A 15,645-nucleotide genomic window follows, 5' to 3' on the forward strand; every position below is an offset into this window, starting at 1 on the left:
CAGTTAGGTCCGGAAATATTTTCATAATGTTGGCTCTGTACACCACCACAATGGATTCGAAATGAAACATTTAAGATGCAACTGAAGTGTAGACTCTCGGCCTTAAACAAAAATATTGTATGAACCGTTTTAAGAATTGCAACCATTTTTATACACAGTCCTCTATTTTGAGGGGCTCAAATGTAGCTGGACAAATAATCATAAATGAAATGTTAATTTTTAATACTTTGTCGAGAATCTTTTGCAGGCAGTGCCTGGGTTTCCTCCTTTGTGATGCTTTGCCAGCCTTTACTGCAGCTGTCTCCAGTTGTCGTTTGTCCGTGGGTCTTTCTGCCTTCAGTTCTGTCTTCAGCAGTGAAATGCATAATGCATGCTCGATCGGCTTGAGATCAGGTGACTGACTCGGCCATTGCACAATATTCCACTTCTTTGCCTTAAAAAGCTCCCGGGTTGCCTTTGCAGTATGTTTTGGGTCATTGTCCATCGGTACTGTGAAGCGCCGTCCAATCAGCTTTGCTGAATTTGGCTGAATCTGAGCAGGCGGTGTATCCCTACACACTTGAGAATTCATGCGGCTGCTTCTCCCTTCTGTCGCGTCGTCACTGAACACTAGTGACCCAGTGCCATTGGAAGCCATGCATTCCCATGCCATCGCGCTGCCCCCCCCGTGTTTTACAGATGATGTGGTATGCTGCGGATCACGAGCCGTTCCGAGCCTTCTCCATACTTTTTTCTTCCCGTCATTCTGGTGCGGGTTGATCTTAGTTTCATCCGTCCAAAGAATCCTGTTCCAGAACTGGGCTGGCTTTTTTTAAGTGTTCTTCGGCAAAGTCTAATCTGGCCTTTCTATTCTTGAGGCTTATCAATGGTTTGCACCTTGTGGTGAACCGTCTGTTTGCTCTTGTGAAGTCTTCTCTTTATTGCAGACTTGGACTGATATGCCTACCTCCTGGAGAGTGTTCTTCACTTGGCTGGATGTTGTGAGAGGGTTTTTCTTTATCATGGAAAGGTTCCTACGATCACCCCCACTGTTGTCTTCCGTGGACGTGCAGGCCTTTTAGTGTTGCTGAGCTCACCAGTGCGTTCGTTTTTTCTCAGAATGTACCAAAAACCGGTTTGGCCTCTCCCAGTGTTCCCGCTTTCTTTCTGATGGATTGTTTTAGCTTTTGTAGCCTAACGACGGCCTGTTTCACTTGCAGCTCCTTTGACCGCATGTTGTGGCTTCACAGCAACAGCTTCCAAATGCAAATTCCACACTTGGAATCAACTCCAGACCTTTTATCTGCTTAACTGATAAAGAAATAACGAAGGAACAGCCCACACCTGTCCATGAAACAGCTTTTGAGTCACTTGTCCAATTACTTTTGGTCCCATGAAAGAGAGACGGCTACATATTAACGAGGTGTACTTCCTAAACCCTTCCTCCAATTAAAGCTGCGAGTCTGCACTTTAAGCCCACATTCATTATCTAACTAACTTGACTATGTTTTGGTAAACAGCTAAAATAACAATAACTGTGTCAGTGTCCAAATATACAATATGGACCTAACTGTATATTCTATCATCAGGTTATTATTCCTCGTGCATTAATGTAAAGCAGGATGTTGCTGCTGCAGCTGGTGGAGCTGGAGCTCATGTTGAACCGGTTTGGAAAACTGGTGAAAACAGTGAGAAACGCCGTCACGACGACCCAGAGCCCAAAGTGACACCTTCACCGTGTCGTCGTGTCCGACCGACAGTCCAAAGCTCGACGTTATTAACAAACATCACAGTTATTACAGTCGTTCAGAGGAAAAGCAGCAGATCTGCACATCTGAGGAGCTGCAGCCAGGAAGTGATTTACAGGAAAAATGACTTATGTGATCCAAATAGTTGCCAATTAAGTTTCTGTCAATCAACCAATCAATTTGATCGACAAATTGTTTTAGCTGTACTTGTATAAACTGTTGGGTAGTTTAATTTAAACAAAACATCATATTTTATAAGATCTTTGTATGTTTTGTGTGCAAAAATCTTAATTTGTAAAGTAACTAGTAACTTAAACTGCCAGACAAATGTAGCGGAGTAGAAGAAGAAAGTGGCAGAAAAGACTCAAGTAAAGTACAAGTACCTCAAATTTGTACTTAAGTACAGTACTTGAGTAAATGTACTTAGTAACTTTCCACCGCCGGTATCATAATGTGAGTGAATGTACGTTACAGCTGCGTCTGTCTCACATCACACCAGTTGTTTTATTACCATCACAGCTGCAGACACGAACACTGACAGAGCTCCGAGAAAATAACGATTTCTGAAAATGAATCTCGTCTCTTGACTTGTGTTGTGTGTTCGTCTCGCCTCCCTCTCGCGCTCTGTTAATCTGTTAATATTGGTTATTGTTAATGGAAGCTGCTCCTGGATTCATTTGGATCTTTTCTTTATTACTACTTATCTCTCTGGCTCTTTCTCTCTCCATTTTATTTGTGCTTCATTTGCATGCATAGTGGTGCACAGAATGATGTAACACAGACGCAGTCTGGTGCTGCACATTTAATAGTTTTCTGTAAAATGTGAAAATCATATTTTAAGCTGACAAATTGCTACTCATGTCTTTCATGTCCCATACACAACTTTTCATTGTCTGATAAAATCAAAGAAAACCTTCTTCTTCTCCTTTCGGCTGTTCCCTTTCAGGGGTCGCCACAGCGAATCATGTGCCTCCATCTAACCCTGTCCTCTGTGTCCTCTTCACTCACATCAGTTCCTACGAACACACCCAAAATCAAAAAAACCAAATATCAAAAATGAAAACAACACACCTCCTGCAAGACTCGGCCGAGGGTAGTACTACATCTCAAAACAAATAAGTGTCATTGAGTATAACGCCGTATTTTCTCATCCAACCATCAATGAAACTTAACATGAGCAATTACAGCTCCCCTGCATTAGAGCTCGTTGTCAGGGTTGCTGCCCCGCTACCACACCAGGGGTACTTCTGCAGTCACCAGGGGGAACGAGGAAAGGGACGTATATAAAATCTTTTTCTAGTTCAGACGTGTTTTAACTCACTTCAACTGAGTAAACTGTCAGTGACGTTTAAATGCTGTCCCTTCATTCATGTTCCTCAGGTGTAACAGGACTGGTCCACCTGGACGAGAACGGAGACAGAGAGACAGACTTCGCCCTGTGGGACATGATCGACACCAACACCAGCGCCTTCCAGGTGAACACGCGCACACAGAGAGGCAGACATGTGGCCGGACAGTCACTGGTTTATTCCCAGAACAGGCAGAATAAATCTGGGTGACGGATGTGACGGAGCTTATAATCAAGGGTATACTTTCCACTGGAAATAGGGGACATGTCCACTTCATTTTTCAAAATCCTATTTTTGTCCCCCTTACTATTAAGGTTTGCTCACTAAAATCTCTCTCCACAGGATCTTCAGACTAAAACCCAGAGAGAAGAGAGATGTTGATTAAAATGTTGATCTGTTCATCGAGGGCGCTTTCAATTTCTACTGTGCGTTCATAGAAATTAGGCTTTACAAGCCTACCTGCAGACACTACTCAGGGCAAAAGACAACAAACTCCTCTGGACGTTTTTCCAGTAAAGACATAATTTAATGTATGTTACTGTTTATAGTGAGTGCTCACCTAAAAAAAACGCTATCAATCAAAAATCAATCAATCAAAGATGAGGCCATAAAGCACAGAGCTCTGTAGTAAAGAGTACAATAATAATCATATTATAATAATCATAAAGTATCAGGTCTCTGTTAACCAAACAAAACATTTAAAAAAAAATTAGACTACCATTTATTTGGAAAGCCCAATAACCGATTCCATTATAATATGTCATTTGCTAGATTGATATAAATATAATACAGGAAATACAGTAGCATTCACATATTTAACCTTTTTTTTGGTTGAAAAACCTCGCGGGCCCCCACCCACCTCTGAAACCAAACCCTTTGCTAACATTCCTGTTCCAGGAGTTACTGCAGTGCAAAGCAGCAATTAATAATGTTATTAGTTGCACCAGTTGTCAAAATATCTGCAGTGGAAACAGGTTCATTCAACTTTAGTTTCACTGCATGGCTCTCCCACTGGTCACGTGGTTTTCAAGCAGAACATCTGCGTCTGTAAGTTGCTGATGGCTAAAATCAAAACGAAGAGTTGAACTACTGAGGAGCAGGACAAATGTTTATTAACCCCCTATTAATCTCGTCTGAATGGGGTGTTAGTGTTAGTGTTAGTGTTGGTGTGGTGAAAAAGAAGAAAATGAAATCATGAACAAGAAATGTTTATGAAACAGGGAAACCTGCAAAATAGCATCAGGTTACGTTGGAGAGGTAAAAGGTAGTCAGAAGTGAGATCCTGATCGACCTTCACCCACATAATTCCACACTTAATTTATCTCTTTCGCCATCACACCTCTCTCCACGTCTCTCTTCATCAGCCTCCCTCACACCGCCTCATGTCTCAGTGTGAAGGTTGGATCTGTTGTCTCTTTGTAATCCAGTAAATCCTCTGGGAAGTCGCTCAGGACTCTTCCACAGTGACGAAAGTCCGCCCATCTGAAGCCTAGTGCTGCTTAAAGTCACGCCGTGAAGGCGTCATGTTACTGTTGGTGTAAAATGACTCTTTTACTCCATGTCTGGTAGTTTGAAATAGCTTCATCCCAGATCTTACAGTAGACACTGCTTTTTTAAAGGGTTTGATACATAAAAATGCATTGTTAGCCAATATTTTGTAAAACGTTAAATCTTAATTTGAAAAGTAACTCCAGCAGTAAAATAAATATAGTTCAGTAAAAAGTACAATATTTCCATCAGACATGTAGCAGAGATAAAGTAGTTATAAAGTAGCATTAATAACTACCTAAAAGCTGTACTTACGTACAGTACTAATTACAGTAGTAAATGTGCTTTGCTTCCTTCCACCGCTGGTTCGGGGGAATAACCCCTAACCTTCCCTGGAGGGCTTTTATTTGACAGGCAGGAAGTGTTTATGTGTTTAAAGCTTTTACACTTCCTGTTGTTAACGCTCTGGTCGCTCTTTGCTGCACAGGAATTTATGCATTTTACATTTCTGGATTGGGTGAATAAGAAAAGAAAGAACTGGGTCACCAGTGTAACGACCTCACGCCCGGTCGGGGTGTGAACCACCACTGGGCCCCCTCACGCACTTAAATATATGACGACATAAATAAAAAGCACTGCAGACACATCGACAGCGGTGGACAGTAACTAAGTACATTACCTCAAGTACTGTACTGAACTGAAGCAGAATTTTGAGGTACTTCTACTTTACTTGAGTATTTCCATTTTATGCTACTTTCTACTTCCACTCCACCGCATGGCAGAGGGGAATATTGTAGTTTTTACTCCACTACGTTTATCTGACAGCTTTAGTTACTAGTTACTTTGAAGATCAAGGTTTTACATACAAAATATTTGCTCACTTTATAAAATATGACGCATTATAGATTAATTATAGATTATTTTTTTAATAGATTAAACTACACAACTGTATAAAAAGTTAAAATTATCTTAATTTTGACCAGCTACAATATAACATGCCGCTCACACAGCAATGCATGATAAAAATCCAATAATACAACATCACACTGACGGGGCTTCTGCTGCCTAATTTTCGTTACTTTAAATACTTCTGTATTTCTACTTAAGTCAGATTTTAAATGCGAGACTTTAGCAGTGGGGTCATTTTACCCGAGGTACTGCTACTTTTACTTAAGTAAAAGTTCTGAATACTTCTTCCACCACTGCACATTAACAGGTGCAACTGGCTTTGATACCTCCAGATGGTCCCACAGTGAACTGGGGGCTGAGCTTGAGGAACGACAGCCACCGTGGCTGTAATGATTATAAAGGCAAAGAAGAGAGCCACCTGCAGAAACTCAAACTCAGAGATCCAAGAAAGCACACGACTGTCCTGATCATGCTGTTTGATAATATCTTACCTGCAGACATCATCTTGCAATATGTTGTTGTTTTATTCCAGATAGTTTTGGTGTACAACAGTTCAGAGGAGCAGCTGACGGCCATCCCTGGAACAACACTGCACTGGCCGGGTGGAGTTTGTCCTCCTGACGTTCCTGTCTGTGGCTTCAAGCACGACAACCCCATCTGCCTCGCGAGTCAGTGGACAAACCAAGATCAAGTTCACTTCAGTCGTGCACAGGCTGTGTTCAGATTTGTCCAGTGTAGTTTCTTTTTAGCGAACCTTGACCTTCCCTCCATTTCCCCAGAACTGTGCAGTTAACATTAATATTCATTCATGGTTGGCGGTACATTATGTTGTATTGTCTGTGTATTCAGTTATTTGTTCGTACAGAACGTGGATGCAGAGGTTATTAAACAGTTCCTCTCTCTCTGACAGAGACGATCACCATCCACCAGATGGTTTCCATCGTGGTCTTCTTCATCGTCACGATGACCCTCACAGTCACCATCTTCATCTACAGGTGAGAGCTGCAGCTGTCCGCTCTGATCAAACTAAATCTTAGATGCTGCACTGCTTTCATGAAGCACTGATGGAGGGTTTCTCCACCCACGGGTCTCTCAGTGCTGTCATATGAGTGCAGAAAGATGCTTTCTATTACATCTATTACATCTTCTGTGTCTCAGTGACCAAGTGAAGCAGTTTGCTTCAAATGTTGTTATATATATTTTTTGTAGCCGTCTCATCAGACAGCTGTTCTGTTTCGTCTTCACAATTCATGGATTTATTTTTATTTTGTCAGCCAAATGTGGGGAAATATGGAAAGATGTTTTCCAATGTTTGTATTTTCAACAAACGTGGTTATGGTTAATGAAAGATGGTGGTTTTGGTTAAATATGTGATGAGTCAACATGTCCTGTCTTGTGCTTCAAGTTAGTGTTGACTTATATTCAACCAAGACCACCTTCCCTAACCTTGCCCAAGCAGCCTAAACTGAAGGACATGATGTCAACAGGGCATGAGCTTTGGTCTCTGGTGTCAAAGTCCTGAACTGTGTATAATTAACCATCTACCCCGACCTCCTCCAACTTAGGGAAAGTATTTAGCAGGAAACTGAGTCTGTCTGTAACCTGCGTCGCTTTTTCTCGGCAGGAGGATGAAGCTGGAGAAGGAGCTGGTGGCTCAGCTCTGGAGGATTTCCTGGGACGACGTCCAGATGAGCAACCTGGACAAAGTGCTGCGCAGCGGCAGCAGGATCACACTGTCACTGGTCAGCACACACACACACACAGAGACACACACACAGAGACACACACACAGAGACACGCACACGCACACACACACACAGACAGAGACACACACACACAGAGACACGCACACGCACACACACACACACACACACACACACACACACAGTGATGTACTTGTTCTGTTGCTTATTATCCTTGTTTCATTCGGTAATTATGTCTTTTTGTTCTCTGTAATATGAAGCACTTTGTGTTCAAAGCTCGCTCTCTCCCTCCCTCCCTCCCTCCCCTCCCCCTCCCCCTCCCCCTCCCTCCCTCCCTGTGTCTGTCTCCAGAGAGGCTCTAACTACGGCTCCCTAATGACTGGAGATGGAAACCTGCAGGTTTTTGCAAAGACTGGATACTACAAGGTCAGTGTGTTATTTTTTTCTTTTTTGTGCTGATGAGTCTGAATGCCCTTTACTTTTCTGAGGGTTGGATGCACAAAAGTTAATTTGTTTTTCCACTTAAAATATTTACTCTGAGTTAAGGCAGCGGCGTATTAGTTGCAGGAAGAATCTCAACATATTTCCTTGGGTAAGCAAAATACCAAACCGTTTTTAGCACCAAATGTTTTAACATTACTTTGGTGATAGCACTGCAGTCCTTTTTCACTACAAGGAAGTGACTCAACACAGGAAGTGGGAATGTGTCACGTTGTGCGGATTGACATCAGCTGCTTGTCCTTGCGCCGACATTTTAGCAAATATCTGCCAACGCACAGCTGAAGGACTGACAGCTGCAGTCTGACAAACATCCACCGCTGTTTGCATAGCGGCACTGATTAGATCACTTCTCCTGCACAGCTCTGGGATCAGCCGGTCATGTTACTATTACAGTAGTCATGGTGACTGGTCAATGTGTTTATAACAATATATCATAACAGAAGCGTGGCCGTTTCAAAATGTGTGTTAATACAATATTTCTTCATTAAAACACAGTCACAGGAGCCTCTTCTGGTTAGTTACACTGTTACACATCACATGAGCTTATTATTGTGTAACAAGTGGATTATTCCAAATTTCAGTGTTAATAAAATTAGATTATAGAGCTCAGTGAAAAGTTGTGTTTTAGTTCATATTTATAAATAAAAGCAAAAATCAGCAGGTTTAGTGATTGTGCCATAGTGAAGAATGCAAATAATATTAATAACCTGCATTATTGTACTGACGAGTTAGCATCAGAGCTCTTCAAAATTTCCCCGTAGAAACAGTTACTGCATCACAAAGTACTGTAAGCCAGTTGAGCAATAACCCAATTTTCCAGTCTAATACAGAAGTAAATATCTTTATCTACTGACGACTGAAACCTTTTATGACAGAAGACACTGAGCTACAGAAGCTAGCGGTAGCGATGCTAGCTGGGAATGGGGGCAGGACTTCAGATCTCTATTCTGATAGAGGATAAAATCATTGCAAACAATAAAAAGTCATGTGTGTCCAGAAAAAGATCCTCGTGAGAAGCAGCTGCCGTTTCAGACCGTCAAAATGGAGTATTAACTGGGGTTCTAGTTTAAAGGACGAGGATCAGGATTATGTTTGGGATTTGGGAGTTTAGTGTGTTGCAGCCCGGTAATCTTGCTCTTTGTGTTCTTCTAGGGAAACATCGTGGCCATGAAATACACCAACAGGAAACGCATCGAGCTGAACAGGAAGGTCCTGTTTGAACTCAAACATGTGAGTGTGTGCTGGTCCACATCTTTAGATTCAGAACAGCCTTCCAAAAAATCACCAACAAGAGCTGTAAAGTTCAGATCTGCTGATCATAAAAAGGTCATGAATTTTTTTAAATTATTATTTTGAATGAATATGTGTCTATTTATTTATTTCATATTTTCTTTTATTATTATTATAATAGTTACTGTTTTCATTCATTACCACTACAACAGGTTAGGTTTATTATTAGTGATATGTTAAATATGTCACTATGACTATTTTACTTGTGTATATATTTACGTTGATGTAGAATAATACAAGTATATTTGCGTGTATCTGTATACATGTGTATTTTTCCTTTTCCTCTCTTTTTAATCTATTTTCTCATGCACAAATCGAAATGTTTATGTACCGTACATATTGCAGTTGCACTGTAAATTGAGCGTCTTTCAATAAAACAAATCTTTACCAAGAAGAAATCAAGAGAACAAGGTGAGGAAATGTTGAAACAAACATAAATCTCCAGGATGTTTGTTCTGTAACGAACGCTGCAGACTCTGAAACACTGGCAGGGCTTTAGACTGTTGTTTGTGCTGTAAAGTGAGTGTGGATTTTTTAATATATTTTGTATTTGTCCAGATGCGAGACGTTCAGAACGAACATCTGACCAGGTTCATTGGAGCGTGCATCGACCCCCCCAACACCTGTATCATCACAGAGTACTGTCCCAGAGGAAGTCTGCAGGTAGGCCTACCTGTGTTTACCTGTCTGTCTGTCTGTCTGTCTGTCTGTCTGTCTGTCGGTCGTTACATGGTCTGTATTTTGTGTCTTCAGGACATCTTGGAGAACGACAGCATCACTCTGGACTGGATGTTTAAATATTCTCTCATCAACGACATCGTCAAGGTACATTTATTTATTCACGTTTTATCTTCCATATCTGTTCTCACACCCCGCTGTTTATTATTAGTACAAATATTTATAATATCTCCAACAAACATCGTATGTTACCTGATTATCAGCTGTAGGTGTTCTTCTATAGTGCTACACGTCTCTCTCTCTGCAGGGCATGGTGTTCCTCCACAACAGCGTCATCGTCTCTCACGGTAAACTCAAGTCGTCAAACTGTGTCGTCGACAACCGCTTCGTCCTGAAGATCACAGACTACGGTTTGTCCAGCTTTCGATCTGACAGCGACTCAGGAAAAGACGCTCATGCCTACTATGCCCGTGAGTTGCCATTTATCCATTTTACTGCAGCTGGAATAAAACAGGTTTTTCTACGAAACAGTTTTTTTATTTAACAAAAGAAGTCAAAGTTCTCAATTGTTAAATGTTGTCTAAACACAAGCAGCTGTACAGGAACTTTGCCTGAATAAAATGGAGCCTAAAACTGGTAAAATTTGGATTTAAATCAGGAACTATCTGATCAAAGACAACGTTAAGAATATTACGTTATGTGACCAAACATTTAATTTTTTACATTCAGTAAATAATCCAATCATAATCCGACTCTGAATTAAAGAAATATAAATGCACAATAATACAGATAAGAATATATTTCCCAGAAGCTGTAAAAGAACCAAATATTCCTAAAACTTCACATCACCATACCAGTTATTTCCATGCCCCTCCTCCTCCTGCAGAGCGGTTGTGGATGGCTCCAGAGCTGCTCAGGATGGATTCTCCTCCTCCTCAGGGAACTCAGAAAGGAGACGTCTACAGCTTCGGCATCGTCCTCCAGGAGGTGGCGCTGCGCCGGGGAGCCTTTTACCTGGAGGGAGACCCACTCAGCCCTAAAGGTAGGATACAGTATGTACAGAGTACGTGGACACTTGACGTCATCAAAACAATGTATCTGAAGGCTTCTACAGGGTCTAATTATCCATTCAGACCAGATCAGGTCTCTTTTTTTCCCCATAACTAAATTAAACAAATCAGGTTATGATTTTCACGTGTCTGCTTGGGATCGGGTCCTAAATTTTGGATCTTTGAACACTGTCCTCACCACCAGAGGACCTTCCTGTCTTCTAGCAGCAGGAAACACTACAGTTTTTGGATGCTTGTGACTGAAAATCTGTAAAAAAAAAAAAAAAAAACTATGAGCAGGGTGCCGGAGCTGCGACATGTACGTGCATGTATTTCAGGAAATGAACACTTTTTCATTCTGCTCTTTTAGTATAAGTCTTCAGGTATGTCCAGAGAGGAAGAGACAGCGTTGAACGGGCCTCTGAAGGTCATGTCGTTTATGTCTACAGATGATTTGCAAATGAACTCATGAGCTGTACCTGAGCAGCATTAACAGCACTGTTGGCTGATTACTGAGGTCATGACAGAATCCCGTCTCATCCCGTCTGGAAGCCTGTTTACCAAGTACTTTCAGAATAAATGTAACATTCGTGATGGTTGTTAGTGAAGTAGACTAGAGTGCAATTAAATAACAGCAATCAACAACAACCTAGCAAGATACATTTTGGGGTTTTATGTTGGCACTTCATTAGCCACATGCTGACAACACATTTGTTCCACTGAAAAATTAGATAAAAGAGCTCAAAGGATTTGTTTGTTTTGTTGGCCAAACCACAGAGTGAGAAACCACTTCATCCTGGAAAGTCGAGTTTCCCAATTTTAGTTTGTCTCTGTTTGAGGAAAACCGCCTTCAGCTGAGGTCTGATCAGTGAAGTCGGGCTTACGCTGATGTCTTTTGGAATGCAAGTTTGGTTTGGAGATTAGCTGTAGTACAGATTTCCAATGGATGAATCTCTAAGAACGAAAAAAACGAAAAGTCTGAGTTTTCCCCCAGAAACAGAGGCAACAACGTGTTCCAGCAGCGCCGGGCTTCATCAGGGCTGATTCCCCCGATTTTATACCAACCAACCTTTGATTATTCACACACAGCATACAGGATGTTTTTCTTTCTTTTTACATTGTTACATTGTCTCGTGCACAGCTCGTGGACAGGTGCGCAGGAAAATAAAATCATGTGAAAAAAGGATGAATTGCTGAGTTCATAAGAGACACAATGTGAAACAACACATCTTTATATTAAAGCCACAGGCTGCAACAACCAATCAAAAACCAATCACCATGTCAATAACTTATAAAAGAAAATCCTTGAAACGAGACTAAAATCAAATATAATATCAAAATCTGTACAACACCAATGATTATAGATATAAGGTTCTAAGAGGGGGTAAGGGAAGCAGATCAGACAATAACTGGGAAAACTTTTATGTTGAAGAAAAAAATGACATCTGTTAATAAAGACAAGGACAACAGAATCCATTATTGTTAAGGAAATACAAAGTAAATAGTCTAATATAAATACCAAGTCAGTGTTTCAATAGAAAACTCAAGTAAATAATCTGAAATTTCACAATGTGGCCTAAAGTTTAATGCAGTAATACAGTGAAGACAAACATAAAAATAGTGGAAACAATTGTTCCAGGAAATATTAAGTAAAACGCCAATCAAAACAGTAAATGAGACCAAGAAATTATATAAACTGCAAACAATATTTGTTTTAAAATTAAAACATTAAAGAAGCAAAAATGATCAGAATATAAAACAAGCAAAGATTTTCAAAATGATCAGAATATCAGACAAGCAGCTTGGGCAGAGAGCCGTTTGTCCTCCATCATTAACTGGAAAGTGACATTTTGCTGTTTTACCTCATGGATTTTTTTGATTAGTGAAATGTTGCGTGGGTCTGTTCTTTTCCTGAATGTGTTACTGACCTGATTGGAAACTGCTGCTGCGTTCAGTCGTCGATCAGAGAAGCAGCAAACAAAGCGGAGGTCGGCGGCGGATGGAGCGATTTAGTCAGAGTCGTGACGATGACTGAATGAGGGAAATTAGAGACGGAGCATGACACGACTGAAACCAGCAATTACACCCAGACGGAGGAGGAGGAGGAAAGTCGGAGAAAAGAGAGAACCACTGTATGACTGAGAGGGTGAAAAGAGAAAGATAGGGATTTTTTCTTTTTCTCTGACCTGTTGCCAGCTGTGATGATCAGCCAGCTGGACGACGCTTCGATCACTCAGCAGTCTTTCTTCCTTTCCAGCTTCATTTCCAAAAACACTTTCCAGGACTTGAACCGCCAACGCTGAAGTGTCGAACAGCTTCAGAGCCGGCAGCCTGCAGTCTGTCAAAGGCCTCATTTATTCAGAATAGGCTCGTGGTCAAATTTCAATTGTAGTGTTGTGTGTAGAGTTGAAATCACTGAGAAACCTTAAAGTTGACATGGAAAAGTTTCTGTTTCCAAACCACAGAGGACAGACAGAAGGAGAGCAGAGTTACTGATGAAGTGTGTTTCTAGGAATTTTGAAAAAAAAGAAAAGATCTCACCTAAAACTCAGCATTAACATCGAGATTTAAAGTTCGTTCTCGATCTTGGAAACAGCAGTTTACGAAATACGAATCAATAGAACAGCTACTGAATGGACCTTGGGGCGCTTTCAATCGTATCGCATGATCTTCCTCAGCAGATGGAGGTACCCAGCTGTTATGAAATCTGAACATTTAAATCTTGATTCAAACTTTTTTTGACCTTTTTAAAGTGCTCAAAAAAAATGGAAACTTGAACAGCTACAATTCTGTGACAACTGGGCAAACTCCATCTGCTGAGGAAGATGGTGTGATATGATTGAAAGCTCTAGCATGTCATTTCAGAGAACCTAAATAATTATGGTGGTGAGATCATCAATATCATTGGGATCTCCGCCCAGCTGCATAACAAGATATTTTCCTTAGTAGTTCTCTCAACATTATCTTAGAAATTTAAGTTAAAAGCCTCCCGTATTCTTCAAATGAACTAGTTTGCATGACGAGTCGTTCGGTCATCCTAAAGTCAGTGATTCTCCCTGTTCTGAATGTCCACACCTCCGGCCGCATCCCACTGCCTCTCTGATCTCTGTAGAGGCATACAACTCATCACAGATTCAAGATTAAAACTACAAACAAAATATGCACACGCACTATTTCTGTCAGAATTATAAAGCCATGAATACGCATGATTCTGATTTATAAATCTTAATCCTTGTGAAACTGGGCACACGTGCACGAGCTTGTAGACACGCCCTTAATCACCTGTTTGAATTATCAATACTCCTGCCTGTTCACCACTCCAAAAACGGAAAAGAAGAAGTGCAATTTTACAGAGTGTGCCACATCGGTGACGTTCTTCACCAAGCCGTGGCTATTTCCAGCATGGCCCGTATCATTAATTCATCACATGTACCTGTAAACCATCATCAGCTGTGATCTCTCAATTGTTGAACATCAGAAAGTAATCAATGATTTAGTTTATTGCACCGTTATGGAAACAGACTTTACAAAGTGCTTCACAATAAAGGAAAAAAATGATGCATCAAATGTAAAAACAAAGTGATAAAACTGATCAGAAAACTGACTGTCACCATACGTCCATCTGTTATAAATAGCAGTTCATGCGTGGGTAAATGGCGTATGCATGTTTTTTGTTCATACACATCGTTTATACATCCGAAGCCTGTTTCACAGACCAATTTGCGAGTGCTGCGAAAAAGCTGGTCGTAAATGGTGCTAGCATCCCGTTTCACAAATGTCCTACAGTCCTCTCCATGCTCATGCATGGGTTGGTATGGTGTGCTTGTCGAAATTAATTTGCGAGAAAATGATCTCACGTTGAAGTCGCAGCTTTGCATGTTGCAGATTTGGCCCTGTGTCTTCTGCATGTCTTTTATAGTCTTGACATGATGAATCTGACAGTCATAAGTCTTAAAGACATGCATGGCGCGCTCAGCTGTTCACATGAAACGTGACGGATGTAGTTGGGTGAAGAATAAAAATAGAGAGTGTGAGAGGGAAGCTCAGACTCCACCTACTGTCACACAAAACTGTAGGACGGGAGTTTCAGACGCTGTTAGACGAACCAACAAGCACTCAGTTTGAAGCACTTTTAATATATAATATAGTTTTATCCTTACGTGGACTTAAAGGCTCTAAGGAATAAGTTAAAGTCTGTTTCTGTGCACAAACATCTGTGGCAATTAAAACAAGGGAGAACTAGCTCGTTATTTCTGTCCACATTTGTTATTTCAAGCTGGTCGATAATTAAGTTTCTTTTCCTTTTGGCAGCTTCAAAGTTTCTCTCCCTTGGTCCAGTTTGGCTGCTTTTCACCACAGTTTAATAACCATCCATCTATTTTTGCTCGCTATTTGCAACAATCTCCCCCGAATACTGTAAGACTGCTTGTTATTGTGTGGAACTTACATCACATGATGACATCTGAACCATCTCCATTCACTGAAGAAGAGTGAAATGCGGTTGAAAGCTAAGACAGGACTGAATCTGTTAAAATCATAATGAGGGTGAATAAGAGAATACACAAGTTTTTCTGAGGAGCATTCATATTTCTTAATACTGTCCTGACCCGTCCCTCCCTCTGCAGAGATCGTGGACCGGGTGGTTCTGGGCGAGTGGCCCTGCCTTAGACCGAGCATCGACCCACAGAGTCACAGTCCTGAGCTGGGTCAGCTGATGCAGCGCTGCTGGGCCGAGGAGCCGACAGAGAGACCAGAGTTCAACCACATCCGCCTGCTGCTGCGCAAACAGAACAAGTGAGTGCTTCAACAACAACATGGCTCTTTAGTAACATCTAGTGGCAGCCGTAGGAAACTACAACACTGGCAAACGCACGCTAACCCTCGGCGTCTTTGCATTTTTTATTCTATGTTTCACTTAAACAGAATTCAAAGAGAGGTGTGTACCTAACGT

The 15,645-nt window shown here is 41.2% G+C and overlaps 1 protein-coding gene and 1 long non-coding RNA gene across 4 annotated transcripts in view; one reads left to right on the forward strand and one right to left on the reverse strand.

The window, feature by feature from the left end:
* Positions 1 to 15,645, forward strand: part of LOC122881162 (atrial natriuretic peptide receptor 1-like) — a 105,728-nt gene that overhangs the window by 81,181 nt on the left and 8,902 nt on the right. Inside the window, 11 exon segments of the mRNA XM_044206980.1 lie at positions 3,108 to 3,202; positions 6,006 to 6,185; positions 6,404 to 6,468; positions 7,098 to 7,215; positions 7,528 to 7,602; positions 8,830 to 8,907; positions 9,526 to 9,630; positions 9,721 to 9,792; positions 9,953 to 10,115; positions 10,532 to 10,687; positions 15,320 to 15,488. Coding sequence (XP_044062915.1) covers positions 3,108 to 3,202; positions 6,006 to 6,185; positions 6,404 to 6,468; positions 7,098 to 7,215; positions 7,528 to 7,602; positions 8,830 to 8,907; positions 9,526 to 9,630; positions 9,721 to 9,792; positions 9,953 to 10,115; positions 10,532 to 10,687; positions 15,320 to 15,488 — 1,276 coding nt within the window.
* Positions 5,482 to 15,645, reverse strand: part of LOC122881164 — a 17,101-nt gene continuing 6,937 nt past the window's right edge. The window contains exons 6-10 of one of the 3 annotated variants that reach the window (XR_006379111.1): positions 12,881 to 13,032; positions 12,623 to 12,725; positions 10,500 to 11,648; positions 9,898 to 10,145; positions 5,482 to 7,182 (exon numbers count right to left, since the gene is read on the reverse strand). This is a non-coding gene — a long non-coding RNA (uncharacterized LOC122881164). Of the gene's footprint in view, positions 7,213 to 9,897; positions 10,146 to 10,499; positions 11,649 to 12,622; positions 12,726 to 12,880; positions 13,143 to 15,645 lie in introns of all 3 variants that reach the window. The other 2 variants (XR_006379110.1, XR_006379112.1) reach the window with 2 other exon arrangements.

This window comes from Siniperca chuatsi, linkage group LG9 (genome assembly GCF_020085105.1).
Source record: "Siniperca chuatsi isolate FFG_IHB_CAS linkage group LG9, ASM2008510v1, whole genome shotgun sequence".
In the NCBI taxonomy this organism is placed as follows: domain Eukaryota; kingdom Metazoa; phylum Chordata; class Actinopteri; order Centrarchiformes; family Sinipercidae; genus Siniperca; species Siniperca chuatsi.